This window comes from Vulpes lagopus, chromosome 6 (assembly GCF_018345385.1).
Source record: "Vulpes lagopus strain Blue_001 chromosome 6, ASM1834538v1, whole genome shotgun sequence".
In the NCBI taxonomy this organism is placed as follows: Eukaryota; Metazoa; Chordata; class Mammalia; order Carnivora; family Canidae; genus Vulpes; species Vulpes lagopus.
The window spans coordinates 38,805,642-38,827,370 of NC_054829.1; the positions used below are offsets into that span (position 1 = coordinate 38,805,642).

General features: G+C 44.7%; 2 protein-coding genes across 2 annotated transcripts; both read left to right on the forward strand.

Moving 5' to 3' along the window:
• Positions 1 to 5: 5 nt before the first annotated feature.
• On the forward strand, positions 6 to 8,157 carry L3HYPDH (trans-L-3-hydroxyproline dehydratase). The gene is made up of 5 exons (XM_041758884.1): positions 6 to 621; positions 4,363 to 4,532; positions 5,404 to 5,526; positions 5,614 to 5,751; positions 7,216 to 8,157. Exons 1-5 carry the CDS (start codon positions 114 to 116, stop codon positions 7,339 to 7,341), a joined length of 1,065 nt encoding a protein of 354 aa, XP_041614818.1. The 5' UTR covers positions 6 to 113; the 3' UTR covers positions 7,342 to 8,157.
• Positions 8,158 to 13,753: 5,596 nt separating this feature from the next.
• On the forward strand, positions 13,754 to 17,536 carry GPR135 (G protein-coupled receptor 135). The gene has a single exon (XM_041757980.1). It carries the CDS (start codon positions 13,970 to 13,972, stop codon positions 15,443 to 15,445), a length of 1,476 nt encoding a protein of 491 aa, XP_041613914.1. The 5' UTR covers positions 13,754 to 13,969; the 3' UTR covers positions 15,446 to 17,536.
• Positions 17,537 to 21,729: the final 4,193 nt, after the last annotated feature.

Sequence of the window (21,729 nt, forward strand, 5' to 3'; positions counted from 1 at the left end):
CGAGGCCCCGCCCCTCTCGCGAGGAGCGAGCGGGCGGGCAGGCGGGTGGGCTGCAGGCTGGAGGCCCGGGGCGCACGCGCGGCGGCCAGGTGGCGGGGCTCCCGGTGCCGGCGATGGAGAGGCCGCTGGCGGTGCCTCGGCTGCCCCCGCACGGCCCGGGGACGCCGGCGCTGTCGGTGGTGGACATGCACACCGGCGGCGAGCCCCTGCGCATAGTGCTGGCGGGGTGTCCGGAGGTGGCCGGCCCCACGCTGCTGGCCAAGCGGCGCTACATGCGCCAGCACCTTGACCACCTGCGACGGCGGCTCCTGTTCGAGCCCCGGGGGCACCGCGACATGTACGGGGCCGTGTTGGTGCCTAGCGAGTTGCCGGACGCGCACTTGGGCGTCCTGTTCCTGCACAACGAGGGCTACAGCTCCATGTGCGGCCACGCGGTGCTGGCGCTGGGCCGCTTCGCCCTCGACTTCGGGCTGGTGCCCGCGCCCCCGGCCGGCGCCCGCGAGGCCCGCGTCAACATCCACTGCCCGTGCGGGCTGGTGGCCGCCTTCGTGGAATGCGAGCACGGCCGCAGCCGCGGCCCAGCGCGCTTCCACAGCGTCCCAGCCTTCGCGCTGGCCACAGGTAAAGGGGGCACCCTCCCAGCGACTAACCACACTGTCTGGCTTGGGACTCACGCAGTGCAATTAACCCGCCCACGAGCCTTTGCAATTAATAGAAGGATTACTCAAAATCAGTGCAAGTGTGTGTCAGCACCTTAGTCTTGCATACTTGTGCGAGGCGCGCAATTCGATTACCGCGCAGATTAGTTCATCTTGATCTTGAGCCTTGAGGAGCGCAGGATTCCGTGTCTCCCTTATTCAGCGCCTGTTCCCCCATTTTCACACATTCCTAGAGATTTCACAGTTGGGTAAGTCTGATCGGGGCAAGGAAAGTGCAAAGAACAGCTAGTGTACCAAGGTTCATGAGCTGCTTCAGAATACACTTAGTTGACACTGACCCGAAATGTTACTAAACCCCGTCTTGTTTTCCTCACCTGTAAAAAGTGCCTTCCCCACTTCTTTGGGAAAGAAATAAGAATGAATGAACTAGGCAGTTTATAAATTAGGAACATACAGATGTTGCTGCCTTTTCTTTTTTTAATTCACTCATGATAGACATAGGGAGAGAGAGAGAGAGGCAGACAGACTGAGGGAGAAGCAGGCTCCATGCCGGGAGCCCGACGTGGGATTCGATTCCGGGACTCCAGGATCACGCCCTGGGCCAAAGGCAGGCGCCAAACCGCTGAGCCACCCAGGGATCCCCTGCTCTTACTCTTTAAGAACAGGAACAGACATTGAGTCCAAATCCTGACAACCCCTTAAAGCTAATAAAATTACTAACCTCTATATGCCTATATTTTTTCATTTGTTATCTCATTGAGTTTTTGGTGAGAAATTAAATGAGAGCATGCAAGATACTTAGAAATTTAAAAAATACATTCCTAGTGCTAGAAAGACTACAGGAAATACAGGGTTGCTAGTTAAGAGTTCTGCAGGTGTGCTGACCCTTTAAAAGTTTTGGTGGGTTCCCTAGCACAGAGCCTAGTCATGTAAAACAGGATGCATATAACTATAACCCTTACAAAGAGGGAGATCTCTCCAAGGTAGTCATTATTGGAAGTGACCTGGGAGCTAGTTTGGTCAATTCAGGAATAGGGTTATCACTTCTCATAAGTTTTCAATGCATGCAAATCATCCTATTAGATCTTTTTTTTTATTTCAAGTTTTTATTTAAATTTTAGATAACATATGATGTAATATTGTTTGAGAAGTAGAATTCAGTGATTCATCACTTACATTTAACACCCAGCACTCATCACAAGTGCCCTCCTTAATACCCATCACCCATTTAGCCTATCTCCCTATCCACCACTTCCCCTCCAACCCTGTTCTCTATACTTAACTATAGAGTCTCTTACAGTTTGCCCCTTACTCTTTTAACTTTCCCCTATGTTCATGTGTTTTGTTTCTTAAATTCCACATATGAGTGAAATAATATGGTATTTGTATTTGACTGATTTCACTTAGCATAATACACTCTAGCTCTATCCACATCATTGCAAATGGTATCATTTGCAAAAAGATTTCATTCTTTTTGATGGCTAAGTAGTATTCCATTGTGTATGAATATACCACATCCTCTTTATACATTCATCAGTTGATGGACATTGGGTTCCTTCCATTACTTAGCTATTGTTGACAATGCTGCTATAAGCATTCTATTAGATCTTGATCTTTCTTGAGGATTTGGATTCTAGATTAGCCTGATCAAGAATGATGCAGTAATAGCCCAGGCATTTGTCAGTCTTAGGGCAACCTCAGACAGCTGAAACACACAAGTTGATGAAGAATTCTCCTGCAGAAATTGATGGCACTTTGACCTCTAGTAGAGAATGGCATAATATCTGCATTGGGGGCAGGGGAGGGGGGAAATGGCACTTGAGATAGACAGGAGTTTGTTTAGGATTGCATCTCAGAAATCTCAGCAGTTTAAATAGTTTATCCTGTTTCTTTCTAGGCAACCCCAGCAGCAGACTGGAAGCACTCTAGATTTGTGGGAAATGATAGCTAGCAGTAGGATCACCAACTATATCATTTTTCAGGGCTGGTTGGGGCAGGGCAGCCGATCTGTAAGCACAGTGGCTACTGAGAGCATCACTGTGAGACTATACAATAGTCAGTGAGCAGTAATGGTCACTCTGAGTCATTAAAAAAAAGTCCTAAATTCTCTATTTTGAAAAATGCTAAAAGGGTAGACTGATAGTGTTCAGGGTCACTGCTCTGGCCCCTTTTCATCATGATGACCTTGTGAAAGGGATCCCAAGCCTCAAGATCATCATCTACAAAATGAAGATGACAACAGTACCCACCTCAGATGATTGCTGAGTTCATTTCCATTCCAATGTGCTAAAATGAAAACTACTTAGTTTTGTTACTGTATTCAAGTGCTAGATCAGTAGGTAGTCAATTAATATTTGTTGAATGGTAACTAAATAAATGAAATTGGGAGAAGAATATGGTAATTAGCAAATGAAATTATCCTCTTAAGAACCTTATCCTGGGGTGCCTAGGGCTCAGTTAAGTGTCTGCCTTCTGCTCAGGTCAGGACTTCAGGGTCTTGGGATGGAGCCTGCTTCTCCCTCACCCTCTGCCCCTCCACCCTGCTTGTGCTTTCTCCCCTCATATAAAATAAAAATAAAATAAATAATAATAAAATAATAAAATAAAATAATAAAATAAAATAAATAGGAACCCTATTCCGATTGGAAATTAAACTTTTGGCCTTAACTATTAACATTAATGTGCTCCTGATTTGTGCCAAGCACACCCCACACATTATCACATGGAATTCATACAACAGTCCTTTCAGGAGTGAATAGCAGTTCCATTTTACACACAAAGACACCAAAGCCACACTTAGCTTAGCTTTCCAAGCTTCCAGCAGCCCCTTATCTCCATCTGCTTCCTCATACTCCTTTCATTAAGTCTGATTTTTATGTTGCACCAGCATCAAGATAAAGGCATGTTTCATTCATGGTTGCTTTTACTTTTACAGGCATATTTTACCTTCTTCATTATAAACTTGCTCTGTTTTGACACATCATGTGTTAAAAGGACTCTGGGCTAGCCTGGAACTGATAAGTATATATAACTTACACAGAAAAATCTTTTTTTTTTTTCACTTTGTTTTGACATTACAGTTGAAGAAAGCCAATTTGTGAATAGGATCAAAAATCCTATATTCAACAATTCCTAGCAGTATGAGAGTGGACTTACAATTTCCTTCATAGTTTTCATAGCTTGATGTCCCAGGATTTCTTTCTCTCTGCCTCTATGAGGTTTCCTAGCAAAGACCTTCCGAGTAGTTAACAAAATAAGTATATATGATTTAAGAAAAACATGGCATTAGATGTTCTAAAACTTACACAAGCATCATTAAGTTAAAAATCAATGCACTCAGCTAAAGATCTATTATCATTTGATGTTTTCTCATTTTAAAAATGAAGTTGTGGGATCCCTGGGTGGCGCAGCGGTTTGGCGCCTGCCTTTGGCCCAGGGCGCGATCCTGGAAACCCGGGATCGAATCCCACGTCGGGCTCCCGGTGCATGGAGCCTGCTTCTCCCTCCGCCTGTGTCTCTGCCTCTCTCTCTCTCTCTCTCTGTGACTATCATAAATAAATAAAAAATAAAAATGAAGTTGTGCTTCATTCCTTTTTATGATAGGAAAAAGTGTCCCTCCACCAAAATACACATATTAAAAATGCTGTGCATCGTATTGCCAAAATACTATAAACAAACTTATTTTCAAACATATCTTTTTTAGATCTCTTAGTGGATGTTCCTGGTTATGGAAAGATGGCGGTAGACATTGCATATGGTGGGGCATTTTATGCATTTGTTAGTGCTGAAAAGTTAGGCCTTGACGTTTGTTCTGCAAAGACAAGGGACCTTGTGGCTGCTGCGAGCACAGTGACAGAAGCAGTCAAAGCTCAGGTCAGTACAAACACTGCTTTCATAACAAGTGCTCTCCTCTGTGGCAGAGAAGAAATATAAATTACATGTCTACACAGAAAAGTTAAATATCTATATATTTAAATTATTAATAGTACTAAAAGCAAGGTACTGGTTACAATCTTGGGCTCTATAGCAAGACTATCTGGGAGTCCTATGTGCAAAGGACTTAGAATAGTGCCTGCCTATAATAAATGGCCAATAAATAACTTAACTTTAATTATATACATAGTAGTATAATTTGTGGTTATTCACACATAGAAAATGTATCAAAAAGTATTTCACTAATTTGAAACACATATGCTTTGCTTTATGTGGTCATTCTGCAAAACTTGCAAATAACAAATGTCAATTATAAATCACAAAATAGATTTCATTAAATCTGATCAGACTGTCTCTAGATGTTCACGGTCTGATTCCTCTACCTTATCCCCTTCAAGCTCCTGAAAGTGAGCGTATGACTGCCATCGCCTCTCCTGTTTGAGCAGCATGGCCAGTCTGTAGCTTAATCATCCTGGGGGGCAGTGCTTCAAAGAGTGTGAGCATTTGGAGTGTGTATGTGTATAAAATAGGACTGTTCCTTTAGTAGAGGCTATATGCAGGACAAATTCCTTAGAAAGGACTTAAAGTTTGAAAAGAATCATAACTTCAATAAAACCATGTCTATTTATCTAGACAAAGACATCATTTACTGCCTTGACTCAAAAGGTATTTTTAAAATGAGAGTTAAAAGTTAAGCCTAAGAGTGCCCCCATCTACATTATTTATAAAAATGTTTGAATCAAAATATTTATTTTACATGTAATTTTACAAGACAATTTATATATGATACTTTTTTTGTTATTATTTGTAGTTTAAAATTAATCATCCTGAGAGTGAAGACCTTTCCTTTCTGTACGGAACTATATTAACAGATGGAAAAGACACTTATAGTGAGGAACCAACCACCAACATCTGTGTGTTTGCAGATGAACAGGTATTAAAACTGTAATGTTTGGGACAAAAGCCAGAGTACAGACCTGGAACACTGTGAACACTCTTATCTTCATTTATTCTGAAACAGGTTGACAGAAGTCCTACTGGCTCAGGAGTGACAGCCCGAATTGCCTTACAGTATCACAAAGGCCTTCTAGAACTGAACCAGACCAGAGCCTTTAAAAGCAGTGCAACTGGCTCAGTATTCACAGGGAAGGCGGTGAGGGTGAGTGACACCCTTAGCTTCTTATTTGTGTGTTACTTTGGAAACTGAAGAGGTCTGAGTTGGGTGTTCAGTAACTTTCACTCAGCTCTGAGAAGAAAACTTTAAAGCAGGCCTGTAAAAACTTCTGATCAGCTACAACTGTGGATAGGAAACTGTGGGCGTCCCTAAGGTCCTTTCCAAAGGTCCACAAGGTCAAAACTTGGTATGCATTAACATTAAGACATTTGTTTTTCACTTTCATTGTCACATGAGTGTACCATGGAGCTCTCCAGAGGCTACATGATAGGTGACAACCCAACCCAGTTTCCTAATCTAGTAACTGACATTTAATCATAAGATTTAGTTAACCTCATGTTTAAAACTTAGGAAATGAGGGGCACCTTGGTGACTCAGTTGAGCATCAGACTCTTGGTTTCAGCTCAGGTCATGATCTCAGGTTGTGAGCCCCTCCAGGCTCCAAGCTCTCAGCAGGGAGTCTGCTTCTCTCCCTTTCCATCTGTCCCTCCCCCACTCACACTCAAGTGCGCTCTCTCTCTCTCTCTCTCTCTCTCTAATAAATAAATCTTTAAAAATATTAAGAAATAAAAGGATACTCTGTAAATAAGATTTGAAGTTACTTCTTTTATAGTTAATAATCCTACTTGACGGGACAGCTTCACACCACCACGTGCCCTCCCTCTCTGTCCAGACTCTTCCAAGCTCTTGGATGGTACCTTCTCAGTCTCTTCCCCTGCCCCTCTCCCTGTCCCTGTCCTTCCACTTATGGGTCCCCAGCATTTCAGCCTTAGTTTCCTTCTCATTTCATCTGTATTTTGATGCCAGTGGGCAATTTCACCCGCTTGTGAGGCTTCGACCCACTCCCAACCACCCCGATGATGACTCCCAAACCTTCATCCCTCCCATGCCTACTGTGTGCCTCTCTCCTGAGTCTAATGCTCGTATTCCCAACTGCCCACCAAACTCATCTCAAAATGACTGTTATAAAGTTCTTCCTTCCCCATGAACATGCTCCTCCCGTCTCATTTCCTATCTTGATTAATGGCAGTACCTGCCTCACTTCCCAACTAGGAGCTGTGCCCATGCTGAGCCCATTCTTCCTCCTCACCTCCCACACATGCTCGTCCCTGGGCCAACCAGTCCTGCCTGCAAAGTAGCTCTCTTCTCTTCTTCATCCTCCCTAAAATCTGTCCTCATGACTCTAGAGTCAGTCAATGAATGAAGGTTACCTCTGAAGAAGTTTCTAGGTTTCTAATTGCTTTCCTCCCAGATTTATTCTCATTTTACAGCTAAACTTAGCTAAACACAAACCTGATCATGTCACTTTCCCTAAAAACCTTCCATTACCTACAAGATCCACCCTTGAGTTTTCTTTAAAATGGTAGAATTCAAGATGATGATGACTTTTGGGCCAGACAGAACATGAGTGCAGTATTTTGATATTATACTCCTTTCATTTTTTCTCAGGAAGCAAAATGTGGGGATTTTAAAGCTGTCATCGTGGAAGTCTCTGGACAAGCCCATTACACAGGTACAGCAAGTTTTATAGTGGAAGATGATGACCCTCTGAGGGATGGATTCCTTCTCAAGTGACTTCTTCAAGCTTTTCAGGGCTTTTTCTGAATGATGTAGAAAATGAAAGAAATCTGTATGATTTCTTTCTAAAATATTATGCTGTGACTAAATATAATCATTATATGTGCACATGTAATTGGTATAAATGCCACTTAGGTCTAGCTTTTAAAATGCTTAAAATTCAGAATATTTTTGTAGTTATTAACATATCAGGTAAAATTCATACCTTAGTCCCGTTACTTTTTAAATATTACACTATGCCACTTACTATAATAGTTTGTTTTAGACGCTCTTTGAATAATAGTTTGAATTGTAGCCCTGATAACAATGACTCTTACAAGTTCATTATTTTAGTCTTCCAGTTTTTGAGTCAAATACATCCTATCCTGTACATAGGATGTCATGTACATCCAACATGGGTAGGATGTAAGGAGGATGGATTATTATAAGGTACTGAACATTTATCATACATAGCCTGGGAAGAATTGGGGTGGCTCAGCTTCTTTGGATAGATGTCACTTACAGCTGCTGCCAGGATGTTCTGTGGGCTGCAAAGTCCAGCTCCTACTTCAAGGTAACTGAAGTGCCATAAGCTGATGTGAGAAGACCAATGAATAATCAGACGTTTGTTATATCTTTAAGGCTCTTATAAAAGGGATTGTGTCATTACTGCATTATAAACACAGTGGGAATCAATGAATAACTACAGTAGAGTGAGTCTCATACACTATCAACTATGTGCCAGATTTAAAACTTGAAATAAATGTTAACTGTTAATTTTTGCTAGCTAATTGTCTGTGAACCTGTTAAAAATAAATTGGATCACTCAGTTAAGTGTCTTACTCTTGATTTTAGTTCAAGTCATAATCTCACACTAGTGAGATGGAGCCCTGAGTCAAGCTCTGCACTTAGCATGGAGTCTGCTTGAGATTTTCTCTCTCCCTCTGCTCTTCCCTGTACTCTCTAAAATAAATAAATAAAATCTTTAAAAATAAATAAATAAAATGTGATCATTTTTCAGTCACTATAAAATGAAGTATTAAAAAGTTATTCAATATGTGATGCTCCCAATAGTAGACTCCTGTGAAGTATTTTTTTCTGAGTATACAGAAGCTAATAAAGTAATTAATTTTAACTGGTTTCATCATCAGTTATTAAGTCTGTGATTGAATTACCAGACTAAAATGAAAGCGTTATAGCTTTGTAACTTTATAGTTAATGTTCTTGATTTCCCTATTATACAAAAACTAATGTTTTCCACTCATTCTCTATAAAATTCTGTGGCAAAGGTATCATTTATCCTCAAAAATGACACTACCACTAGTTTACTATGGGTAAGAAATTTTGTTCACATTAGGGAGATTTGCTGTACTTTCTTTGTAAAATGAAAACAGGGGCAGCCCAGGTGGCTCAGTGGTTTAGTGCTGCTATGAGCCCAGGGCATAATCCTGGAGACCCGGGATCGAGTCCCACATTGGGCTCCCTGCATGGAGCCTGCTTCTCCCTCTGCCTGTGTCTCTGCCTCTCTCTGTCTCTCTGTGTGTCTTTCATGAGTAAATAAATGAAATCTTTAAAAAATAAAATGAAAACAGAATTACTATTTTCTCTCCAAATTTCACAAGTCATAATAACTTATCTATGTTAAAAAGTAGATATTGCCCATATTTTCCTAAATTCTAATCCAAACCAGAGTGAAACCCTCGCAGTGATATTCATCTCTTCTGTATGTCACCATCTCTCTTGGAGTCAACACTAGGGAAATGAACTCCCCCCACCCCCACCTCCATGTGACTAACCAGTCACAAAGCCCTACTTGAGTCTACCTTCTAAATACTGCTCACAATTATCCCTTCCCATCCTTGGAAGGGTCTTTCCTCAATTAACCCTTTTCAAGCCAACCTGCTTCCCCTCACTGATCTCTCAGCTCTAGGTACTTAAATGTGCTTGTCATAAACAAAATGACACAAACTTCCTTTGTCTGCTTCCCTCTTTAGTTTGCTGTCACCCGTTTCCTTCCCTTTGTAGTCAAATTTCTACATTCCTGACACTCTGCTCATTGGGTACATTTTCTTCCATTTGTTATTTGACTATTGTCATTCGGTTTCTACCTCATTATTCATTGGAAATTATGCCTGACCTACCTAACTGCCAGATCTTACAGTCACCTGAGTTTTTACCCAATGCATGGTGGGTGCTGCCGCACACTCCTGGCAGGGAAGTGTGGTACATTTTAGAGCAAGCACCTCCGTGCCCTTGGTGCTGGGTCAGTCACAGAAACACTGAAGCTCTCAAGGTCACTAGATTAGTACCCAGTCTTCATTAGTACCCACCAGTGCTGCAACTGGGTGGGCCCAGGGCCATCTCCTCATCACCATCAAGTTGCAATGAGTTTTGCTCCAAGTTCTCTAGAGACTCCATAAGAGTTGGGGCACCCTCCTCTTCAACTCCTAAAACCCACAAATTCCATGCCATCCCTCCTTAGGATGATGTGCCTCATACATGTGGGTATGAATTACTTGGGGATCTTAAACTATATTCACATTTATTAGGTCTGGGGCTGGGCAGGGAGGGGGCAGTTCTAGCAAGCTCCCAGGTGATGCTGATGTTACCGGTAGGACTGCATCTGAGTAGCAAAACTTCTTTAACCAATTTATTTTACCCATTTGGATCTAAGCTTTACAGATGAGCCTTCTTTTCACTCTAAAAGACATGAGGAGCCTATTAACTCTCTGCCTAGAGGTGACCTCATGGTCACAGCAACTTTCCTGAGAAGAGGCTGAGAAAATGACCTTACTTTGAAAAGCAAAACAAAATGAAAATCCAAAACACAAGTCCTCTGACTTCTCAATTGGCCCGTATGCCTCATTAAATATTTCACTCATCTGCCTGGCTTTTCTCCCTTTACCTGCTTTTTAATTTTTCTCTACCCCCTCACATTCCACCCAGGGTTCTTCTCCCTCTTCACTCAACACCCTGTCCCTACCATCACATTCATGCCCATGCTTTTAGAGAGAGGCTGACAACTTCCAAATCTCTAAATTCTAAGGTCTAGAGCCATACTGCAGGTCCACTACTTGGTGGGCAAGTCAAACTTATCCGCCTCCTAAAATGTGCCCCACCTCCTGTATTCTCTGCCCCGATGAATGGTACCCCCAGCTCTCAAGCCAGGAACTCACGATTTATCCTTGGCTCCTTGCTCATGCCCTTTTGTCTTTCTGCAGATGTCTGTGAATTCAGCAGGCATCATTCTCTTTCCCTAACTTTAGCAACAACACTCACTTTTTCCTGTGGAAAACTACCCATCCCTTGCATGCAGCCTTAGCTGGGATGGCCAGATTCTTTCTCGCTGGACCAGGGATCTTGAGAGAAATGACAGAAAGTCTGAAAAATGGCTGAAGTAGACTTAGTCCAATAGTGCTTTAAAGAGATCACCTTCAATTAGTTTCTGCATCTCTACCTGCTATCTCTGCTCTGATTTCTCTTGTTCTTGAGGCTAGCAGTTAGATTTTTCTTTTGTAATTTGAATGCCCTCTATCCTTCCAATAAATGCCTTTTTTGCTTAAGTGAGATAGTGCCCTGTTTATATTGCTTATATCCAAAGACACTAGTCCATATACTACCTCCTTAAAATCTTTTCTCCTTCTTCACTATGCCTTAATTCAGAGTCTTGTCATTTCTCCTCTGGGTATTACAGTGACTTTTCTTAACTGGTCTCCTTGTTGCCAGATTCTCCTATGGTGAGGAAGAGGAATTAAGGTAGAAAGGATTCTAAGTTTTCGCCATATAAGCCTGATAGAAGATAGGGCCATTTTCAGAGATACAAAACGTTGAGGACCAAGGGTTTTTAGGAAAAGTGGATCATGAGTTCCATTTTGGTCATGTTGAGTTTGGGTACTTTTGCACATCCAGGGAAGATGCCACATAACAAGCAATAGGGTAGGCAGCCCTGGTGGCTTAGCAGTTTAACACCGCCTTTGGCCCAGGGCGTGATCCTGGAGACCCGGGATCAAGTCCCACATTGGGCTCCCTGAATGGAGCCTGCTTCTCCCTCTGCCTGTCTCTCTGTCTCTGTCTCTAATAAATAAATAAAATCTTCTTAAAAAGTAAAAAGCAATAGGGCTTAGGCAAGAGATATAATATGGAATTATGAATATATAATTTTCAAACTCTGGGTGTAGGATGAGGGAGGCAGTTCAGAGCTGCCGAGGACCAGGCCTTGATGGACTCTAACATTTAGAGGCCGATGATGGGGGGTGAACAGGCAGGGGGCATTGAGGCAAACAGGGCAGGCAGAAAACTAGGAGTGTATGAGGTCCCTCTTGTCTTTCTGAACCATACCTGACCATGGCCTTCCCGTGCTTCCAACTCCTATTGATCAATGGCTAGTGCCAGCACCCTATCTGCCCCAATGCAGTTCAATCTGTAACGTGGCACGTGAAGTGTTTGTAAGAGCGTGCCAATCAACCTTTATCATTTATCATTTTATGATTTATTTCTCTCTTCACTCCCTAACCTCACTCACCAGCACCCAAGAGTCAGGTACTCAGGCAATGACCTTCAGACTTTGCACGGGAATCAAATGTCCTTCCCTGACTTCTCTTTTTGGAGAGTCCAATGTCACCACTTGTGTGAAGTCTTCATCAGCTACCCGAAGAAAAGTCGGTCACCTCAATAGAATTTCATTATATTTTTTTAACAACACCTATGATATTGTAATATATTTGTGTTTGCCTAAAACTGTAAGCTTCTTTGGGCTGAGATCCTTGTTATCTCTGAAAACCTAGCACAGAGATTTGCTAAATAAATTCATCTATTATATATTTTCATCTTAATTCAGTGGTTCTTGGTTGTGGTCATCCTCTCTTCCTCAGGGACATTTTTGTCACTACTGCCATGTTGTGGGTAGAGGCTAGAGACACCGCTAAACATCCTATAATGCAATACTATAATGCATTAGTTTGCCACCTTAAACTTCTATTCATACTGCAAATTTCCAGTAAGATAATTTTCCTTACTGAAATAAGTATCCCAAGCACTAGTACCAGTGCATTCTAAGATCTGCAGATGTACTGGTCATTCTTTAGAGCAGTGTTTCTCAAACTATACTGTGCATCAGAATCACTTGCAGGGCATATGGCTGGGCCCCACCCTCAGAATTCAGATTCAGTAGATTTCAGGCAGGGCCTAAGAATCTGCATTTCTAACAAGGTCCCAGGTAATGCTAATGCTGTTGGTGTAGGGTCCAAATTTTGCAAACCACCGTTTTAGAGAATGTAAGGGTTTATCACATTTTCCCCCTTTAGAGGCTATGCTCAGAAACTTGGGATGCAGCTTTCCTGAGCAGGTGGGACCTTTTCTGTTCCTGAATCTCCCAGCCAGATACCAGGAGCTGCATCAGTGGTGACTCCCTGGCTGGTAGTAGTTTAGACCCAGAACATACTACATTCCAGAGGACTGAGGAAGGCTGCCAGGAGGGCAAGGAACCAGTGGCTCTCCACCCTCCTGGCCCCATGTGTGAACCAGTAATGGTCCTAAGGTCTAGGCCCTTGAAAACAAGATGACATGCTGCCTCCTGGACCCATATCCTAGCTCCTCAGAGAAACTGTATCAGAATTACCCGTGCTGTTTAGATTCATGGGCCCAACCTCAGTAATCCTCGCAGTCAACCGGTGAATGCGCACTTTAATAAGCTCACTACCTTAGTGGTTCTCAAAGTGTGGTCCTCAGACCAGCAACATCATCATCACTACCTACAAACTTGTTAGAAATTTAAATACTGGACAGGACCCCAGACCTACTGAACCTGAAACTTGGGCTAGGCCCAGTCACTTTTTTTATTTTTATTTTTTAAAGATTTTTAAAACTCTATTTACTCATGAGAGACACAGAGAGGTGGGGGTGGGCAGAGACACAGGCAGAGGGAGAACCAGGATCCATGCAGGGAGCCCGAGGTGGGACTCGATCCTGATCCTGGGTCTCCAGGATCACGCCCTGGGCCAAAGGCAGGCGCTAACCTGCTGAGCCACCCAGGGATCCCTCTAGACCCAGTCGCTTGTATTTTAACAAGCCCCCTCTACCTGACGCTGTTGCACGCTCCAGTTTGAGAACACCTGGTTTGTATTATCCCGCCCCTAGAGTTGAAATCTCCGGATCTGGACTGTTTTTCACTTCGGGTTCTAGATGGCTTTCCTGGCTGCCTGCAGGTGCCAGAAACGTCAGCAGGAAGCACGAGGTCCCCAACAGATGGAGAGTGAACCCTTGTCGAATGCGGTCATTTATATGACGGCGGGTCCCGCTCTTCCGGGCCCTCTGGAGGGTCCTCTGGAGGGAGCCTGGTCCCCTCTGGGGCCCCGCCCCGCCCCGCCCCGCCCTGCTGGCTGGCGAAGCTCGCGGAGCGGACGCGGCGGGCGGGCGTCTCGGGGGCCCTGGGTCGGCGGCACGCCCCGCGCTCCTGCGTAAACACCGTTCCCCGGGCAACGCCTGGACGCCACGTCAGAGCACCGCCGGGTCCCCGGCGCCCGCCGAGCCCGACTCCCGGCAGAGGCCTGCGGCCCGAGCCCCAGGCCGAGCCCCCGCCGCCCCCCGCGGGCTGGCGGCCGCCTCCCCCGGTGCGGGATGAACGCCGCCGCGGCCGCCGCGGGGCCCCATGGAGGAGCGGCCGCCGCCGGTCCGCCCGCCCGCGGGGATGGCCTTGTCGGGCAGCCCACCCCCCGGCGTCCCCTCCGCGGTCGGCGCACCTGGCGGGACTTCCTCCGCCGCGACGGCTGCCGCCGTGCTCTCCTTGAGCACCGCGGCGCTGGGGAACCAGAGCGACGGGAGCGGGGCCGACAGCACGGGCGCCTGGGCGGGCGGCGGGGGCGGCGGGGGCGGCGGGCCCCGGGCGGCGGGGAGGCCCCCGCCGGGCCCCGAGGCGGCGGCGCCGCTGCTGTCGCACGGGGCGGCGGTGGCGGCCCAGGCGCTCGTGCTCCTGCTCATCTTCCTGCTGTCTAGCCTGGGCAACTGCGCGGTGATGGCGGTGATCGTGAAGCACCGGCAGCTCCGCACCGTCACCAACGCCTTCATCCTCTCCCTGTCCCTGTCGGATCTGCTCACGGCGCTGCTCTGCCTGCCCGCCGCCTTCCTGGACCTTTTCACGCCGCCGGGGGGCTCGGCCGCCGCGGGGCCCTGGCGCGGCTTGTGCGCCGCCAGCCGTTTCTTCAGCTCGTGCTTCGGCATCGTTTCCACGCTCAGCGTGGCCCTCGTCTCGCTGGACCGCTACTGCGCCATCGTGCGGCCGCCGCGGGAGAAGCTCGGTCGCCGCCGCGCGCTGCAGCTGCTGGCGGGCGCCTGGCTGGCGGCCCTGGGCTTCTCCCTGCCCTGGGAGCTGCTCCGCGCGCCCCGCGCGCCCCCCGCGCCCCCCGCGCCCCGCGCGCCCCCCGCGGCGCAGAGCTTCCACGGCTGCCTGTACCGGACGTCCCCGGACCCCGCGCAGCTGGGCGCGGCCTACAGCGTGGGGCTGGTGGTGGCCTGCTACCTGCTGCCCTGCCTGCTCATGGGCTTCTGCCACTACCACATCTGCAAGGCGCTGCGCCTGTCGGACGTGCGGGTGCGGCCCCTGACCACGTACGCGCGCGTGCTGCGCTTCTTCCGCGAGGTGCGCACGGCCACCGCCGTGCTCGTCTGCTGCTGGGGGCCCCACTGCTGCCTGGTGCTGCTGGCCGCGGCCCGCCAGGCCCCGGCGGCGCAGGCCCCCTCGCCCCTCCACGTGGCGGCCGTCTGGCTGACCTGGGCCAACGGGGCCATCAACCCTGTCATCTATGCCGTGCGCAACCCCAGCATTGCCGTGCTCCTGGGACGCAGCCGGGAAGAGGGCTACCGGACTGGGAACGCGGCCGCCTTCCTGCCCAGCCAGGGCCCAGCTCTGCGGGCCCGGAGCCGGAATCGCCTTGGAAACCGCGGTGCCAACCGGCTGCGAGCTCGCAGGGGGAGGTCATCTTCCAGCCCTGCCAGCGGGATGGGGGGGGATGTGGCCATGTGGGCGCGAAAGAACCCCGTCCTGCTTTTTTGCAGGGAGGGTCCCCCAGGGCCTGTGGCTGCAGCGGTCGAGCAGCCCAAGTCTGAAGGCGGGGATACCAGCCTCTAAGAAGGCTCGCGATGCGTAGCTGGTGAAGGCAAATTTTCCACCTGCTGCGTTTAATGATGCAGGATTCCGGGGGAGAATCGTGTATTTCATGAAGCCAAACATTAAAAAAAAAAAAAAAAAAAAAAGAGAGAGAAAGAGACAAAGGGGGAGGCTTTTACCACTTCCCCCAAACAACATAGGAGACAATGTGCCGCCCTTCTTCAAAAGTGCCAAATGTAAAATGCAAACATTAAAACAATATCAAACCACACAACCAAGCATTGTGAACTGTAAGTGCCAAAAACGACAAAAATAGAATTCACAATTACCGCTAAGCTCATATTACAGGTATCACACTGTGAAATGAACAAACAAAAATCATTGAATGCCACCAGGATTTGTCTAAATACAGAGTTTCAGGAAAGAATGGAGATCTTCAGGATTACTTGAAGGGCCCTCTAAATCACCAGCATTCAACAAAACTTGAGATTTTAGAACTTGCACCTTTGAGACATGCTTTGGCTGCTTAGGTTAGGAACGAAAAATTCTTTACACACTCTGGTGTACTTCCCTCCCACCCCATGTCCCTGTAAATCTTTGTGGGAAATTTTATACTCATATCCCATTTTAAACCATTTTAGAATTTTGAAATTGTGTCTTGTTGCCATAAAATCGACCATCTGCAGGGCAAGTAGAAGTATGAACATAAAGAAATGTGGCTGTTGAAAACTGTATACCAAAATTATACCTTACCCTTACTCTCACTTGCTACTTTTGTCTCTAATCATTTTGGAGATGCCGTTCTCAGAGTACTTTCACATTAAAAAGAAATAACTTGCATAGTACAAAATCTTTGCCTTTTGAGGTAAATTTTATTCTTAAATGCATCCAAAAATGTAATTTGAAGTCACATTGATTGAATCAGGTGAGTAATGCCACTTTTATGTATATAAAAAATGAGAGCTCTGTAAAGTAACAAGATTGGTTTTCCTCTGTGGCTTACCAACCTAAGATGATTACAAAAAACTCTAGAGCTATTTTGAGAAGTGGCTGTATTCTTAGAATAAGCATAGTGCTTTCCATGGGCATTATACCCTCCTACATGTGGAAATTTGGGTATATTTGTAATAAAAAAAATGAATACTTGCTTTTATAGACATAATTTGTCTAAAATAATGTGGTTGTTATTAGAAAGGGAGAATAGATGTAGTATATTACATGTAATAGGGTGTTAATAATTTGGGTATGAAGTCAGAAAGAAACTTCAATCAAGCTGGAAATGTTTTCAGAAATGTGCAAAACAAAGATGCTTTTTAAAATTCAAAGGCACAATTCAGGATTTGTGTGTGTGAAGTTTCTCACAGTAAATGCCACTATTCACAGAATCATTTACTCAGAATTTTAAAAGCTATTTTTGTTTTCTCCCTCTTTCCTTTCCTTTCCTTTCCTCCACTGTGCCTCTCTTCTCTTCAGCATTTCACGGCCTTACTTGAATAAGTACTTTAAACTAGATATGGATGACATAATGATTTCAATGTGAAATAGCCACGTTTTTTTCCTTGTATTTAAATATTTTGATGAGTATTTAAACTTTGGTGTAATAAGTGGGTGTATGTCATTATTTTGTAATCAAGGATGGAAATACATGATTCATGTCAGAGCTAAAGATATTTAATTTTTTCCCATGCTCAAACATAAGTTTATAAATTATCTGTATATATCTTGCCACACTCAATATAGACAAAGTAGATGAGATCATCTCTCCTCTTTAGCACTCATTATATATATACAGACTTAATGCAGCTGAACTAACATTTAACAAATATCTATAGTATTTGCCTATTAAAGCAAAATAATTGTGTATTTTTTGGCCTTCTGAGAAAATGGAAGTCATGTCTGGCATTTAGGAAGAAATGATAAAGTCTTCCAGTTAGGAAAGCTATCAGAGAATAGGAATTCAGCGACAATGAGTAAAGTTGGGGATCGTAGGGGAAGGAGGCAAATGTGGTGCAAAATGGGATATTGCCTCAAAAGAAAAATCAAAGGAAGATATTTTAAAATAAACATGGCATGGGGATCCCTGGGTGGTGCAGCGGTTTAGCGCCTGCCTTTGGCTCAGGGTGTGATCCTGGCGACCCGGGATCGAATCCCACGTCGGGCTCCCGGTGCATGGAGCCGGCTTCTCCCTCTGCCTGTGTCTCTCCCTCTCTCTCTCTGTGACTATCGTAAATAAATAAAAAAAATAAATAAATAAAAATAAACATGGCATGGAATAAACTTTCTTGGTGAGTGAAGGGAAAATCTGAGAGATTGCAAGTGACAAGGTGGTGGCATGAGAGATGTTAAGGCAGGAAAGGAAGCCCATCCTAACTCTTGGTAGGTAGTGGTAGGAAGTTTTAAGAAAGGGATGGCTTGAGGAAGAGACCATTCTGCCAGGGGCTGTAAGCGTCATGGTTGGCAAAAATGAAAGGGGAAAGAGAGAACAGTGCCAATAAGGTACTAAAAGAAATTACAGTGTTGTTTGTTTATTTGAAGCCATACAACTAGTCAGTGATAGAACTAGGCCACAGTCTATCCAGACTTGGGAGCCCTGTATTCTCTTCTCTGCCCTCTGTTACTCCCACAAATGTCAGTGGATAGGGAAACTAAGGATGAGAACTTGGGGTACTATTATCTTCAGCAGCAGCAACATCATCACCTTTATTACCATAACGATCATAACCAGCACCACCATCGTCTTCCTCTCCACCACCATCACCATCTATAATTTTGATTTCCTATTTTATATCAGGCAACTTTCCTGGGTGCTAAGGCTACTTGGAGGTAGAAATCACAGAACCTACTTTAAGAGGGCTTACCGTCTAACTGGGGACCTTGTGCTTTGTAGCATTGGCCCTAATCAAGGACTCTACCTGCAGAGAAGAAAAGGTGTAGCATTTTCAGAGATGGTTCTCAAGGGAGACAGATTTAGAAGTGAAAGATGGGTCAAAGCCAGCAGCCAATTTGGTCCCTTTGTAAATACTTAGAGATAGAAATTAATGCCTTGAATAAAAGATGGAGAAAGAATGACTCTCAAAAATGTTTTAAGAATTTATTTGTTTACTTTTTAACAGAGAGGGAGAGAGTATAAGTGGGGGGGGGCAACAGAGGGAGAGGGAGAAGCAGGCTCCCCACTGAGCAGGGAGCCCAATGTGGGGGGTGGGGGGCTCCATCCCAGGACCCTGGGATCATGACCTGAACCAAAGTCAGACGTTTAACTGACTGAGCCACCCAAGATGCCCCATGACTCTCAAATTTAAGACTTAGACTTTTCCTCATGCTGACAAAGTGCACAATTACAGTGATTTTGTTCGAAAAGGAGAAGCTATATTAGGATGCATTAAATATTGCATAATACATCAAGGCCAGAATGTAATCCTTCCTGTCATATTCGGCTCCCAGTTTGAATGTTTCATTTGAATGACAATAACAGCAACAAGTCACACTCAGCCTAATACATACATTACCCTATCTGATCCTCAAAGCAACTCTTTAAGAAGGTGCTGTATTATCACTAGCCCCATTTTACAGATGAGAAAACTGAGGCACAGAGGTGCAATGTGATTTGCCTAAGGTTACACAGGAAGTGTGTGCCAGACATAAGATTTGTACCTCGCACCAATAAAAAATAAATTTATTAAAAAAACAAAAAGGGGAAAAAAGATTTGTACCTTGCAGACTGGCGCCAGAAGTCCTGCCTTAACAACTGCACTGTGCTGTCTGTCTCTCTAATTTGCAAAAGAAAGTGGAAAACCTGGAAAAGAGCCAGAGAAGATAAAGACAATTATCAAAGGGATGGGGAAATAGATATAATAAAATGTAAAGGAAAGGATTTGATTTAGAGAACACTTGTATAAGAAATGTGATTTTAAAGTATATGAAGAAATTCTGAGCAGTTATTTTCTGATATAATCCCAGCCCTGAATGACCCAATCATCTGTCTTCTCCATTCTTGTTCCGGAGTAGTTGAGCACAACTGGAGGAAAGTCATAGATCAGATCAATTAGTACCCTCTGCACCTAGAATCCATGGCCTCTTTCAGCCCCTCTACCCTCCCAGTAATTTGAAACTTTTTGCTCATCAGCTCACTCTTTCTGCTCACTTTAGTGACCTTTCAAACTTTCTCTGCTCAAACCATAACTGACCCCCCCAAAGATGATCTTTGCTCCTACTTCACCAGGAAAGTAGACACCATCATATTTTAGCCATAAAGCATTATAAACGACATTGCATTTATACCAGTCCTCAGCTCTGTCTTTCCAATAGTAAAGAAACGGGTGCTTTCTCCAGCCTCGGGAATCTCATGCTAGCCTCTCCTCAGTATCCTTAGTCTGGTACCCTTAGTCTTTCCCCCCGAACCAATTCCTTCCCATGAGCCCATAAGCTCTCACTTAAAAGGAAAAACCCCCAAAGCCTCTCTTCTTCTTCCTTCCCTTTTCTCTCCCTCAGCTCGCTGTCTTCAGCTGAACTTGTCAAAAAAAAAAAAAAATTGCCTGTACTTTATAGCTGATCTAAATCCTAGTCTATGATTTTAATGGTGCAATAAAGTTGTCATTTTTATGCAGTTCAATTTTTTCCTAATTCTCTCTTCTGCTGCATAGCAAATAACTTAAGATGGTGGCACCTAGGTGCTAGAGGCTTATTTAGCACCAAGCATTGATAACCGTCAATCCTCAGTGGTCATCCGTCTGCCCTGGCATCTGCCAATCAGTCTCCAGCCACATCCAAAGTTTGCTACATGGTTATCCCCCACTAAGTCCAGGAGGCTCCAGCTCTAAATGTAGACCACTTTAGAGCTCCTCTTTGAACATGAAAAAATTATTACTCCATCTTGGCATCATGGAGGGCTGTGCCACATCCACAGTGCTATCTCTGGATCTTTTTTTTTTTTTTAATCATTTTTAAATATTTTTGATTATTTGGTACTTTTTGGTGCTGTTGGGTCAATAAATCAAAGTGATACACGAAGTATACATTGGGAGTTCCATTTGTGGAATGGCAGTGAGGATCTCTGTGGACCCACACTAGTGAAACAAGTATAATTGGTCAAAATTATTTAAAAAGCAACCATTTGAAGTCCCTGGAAATTGTCGTAACAGCAGACAGCAAATGAAAAAACATTTATTCAAGAAAACCTACTGTAATTCAATAAGAAGACCAAGAGCCAGTGGCATCTGAATTATAAACCCACTCGCTCTCCTTGCTCCCAGCCCAGTGTGACAGAAACTCCACTTCAGGCCAGTACAACCAAGGACATGGGGCTCCCTCTTTCCCAGCTCCCCGTTGAGGACTGGTATCTCCCTGGGAGGAACAGGCCATGAGAACTTCTCATTTTTCAGCTACATGTTGCAGAGGCTCAATTCCAGGTGAGTGTAGCCAAGAGGTTATAAATTCTCTTCTTCCACTCAACCTCCACTCCTAGGACAGATGCTTGGTCTCAGGGAAAGCATGCTGGGGATACCGGGGTACTTTTGTCCTCAACTCAGCTCATTTGTAGGATGGAGATTCCATGCTGGGACAGACAAGAAGACCAGAGGCTCCTGCCCACATGCAGTACCTTGCTCCTAAAGCACGGTGTCACTCCAAAAACTGTAGGCCACTGTCCCTGCCCCCAGCCTCAGAGCTCTGGCTCAGATAATTTGGCCAGGGGTATAGACAGGACTTTAAACAGAGTGCTAAAGCTCTCCCCAAAGCAACTAATTTTATGTGAAACAGAGTATGGGGAAGTGTAAGTCTAAGGGCATTCCCAATACAATGGAGTTTTGGTGGCCTATATATATATAGTAATGGAGGTAAGAATTTTTTAAATAGCCAGTGTATGTTAGTTTAAAGCTTGAGGCTGCCTTCAAACAAGAGATGTGGACATGTGAGTTTGGGGGGTTAACTGTTTCTTTAGAAGAGGCAATAATCACAAGGTTTACAATTACCCAGTTTCTATAGATGCTGTATGGTACACATTTTCATAGATTACAGGCTTTTTAAAATAATTATTTTTGCTATTATAGCTAAGACTCCACTTGGCATATCAGTTCTTTCTGCTCCTGTAACAAGAATAAATGTAAATTGAAGAATCTTTGTATAAAAGTAAACTTTACCAAGCTGCTATGGACTAATACTTTGCTTGCCAAAGTTTTTGTCGTCTTTGTTTGTTTGTTTGTTTGTTTGTTTGTTTGTTTTTTTGGTCCATGTATGACAGTGTCTAGAAGCACACTTTGAAATCTTTTGAAAAACTTAAGTCATGCATTACCTTTCAAAGCCTAATACTT

Coding starts and splice junctions, on each gene's coding strand:
- L3HYPDH (XM_041758884.1), top strand. CDS start 114: ATGGAGAGGCCGCTGGCGGTGCCTCGGCTGCCCCCGCACGGCCCGGGG. Junction 5,527..5,613: donor GTGTGTTTGCAGATGAACAG/GTATTAAAACTG, acceptor ATTCTGAAACAG/GTTGACAGAAGTCCTACTGG. Junction 5,752..7,215: donor TCACAGGGAAGGCGGTGAGG/GTGAGTGACACC, acceptor ATTTTTTCTCAG/GAAGCAAAATGTGGGGATTT.
- GPR135 (XM_041757980.1), top strand. CDS start 13,970: ATGGAGGAGCGGCCGCCGCCGGTCCGCCCGCCCGCGGGGATGGCCTTG.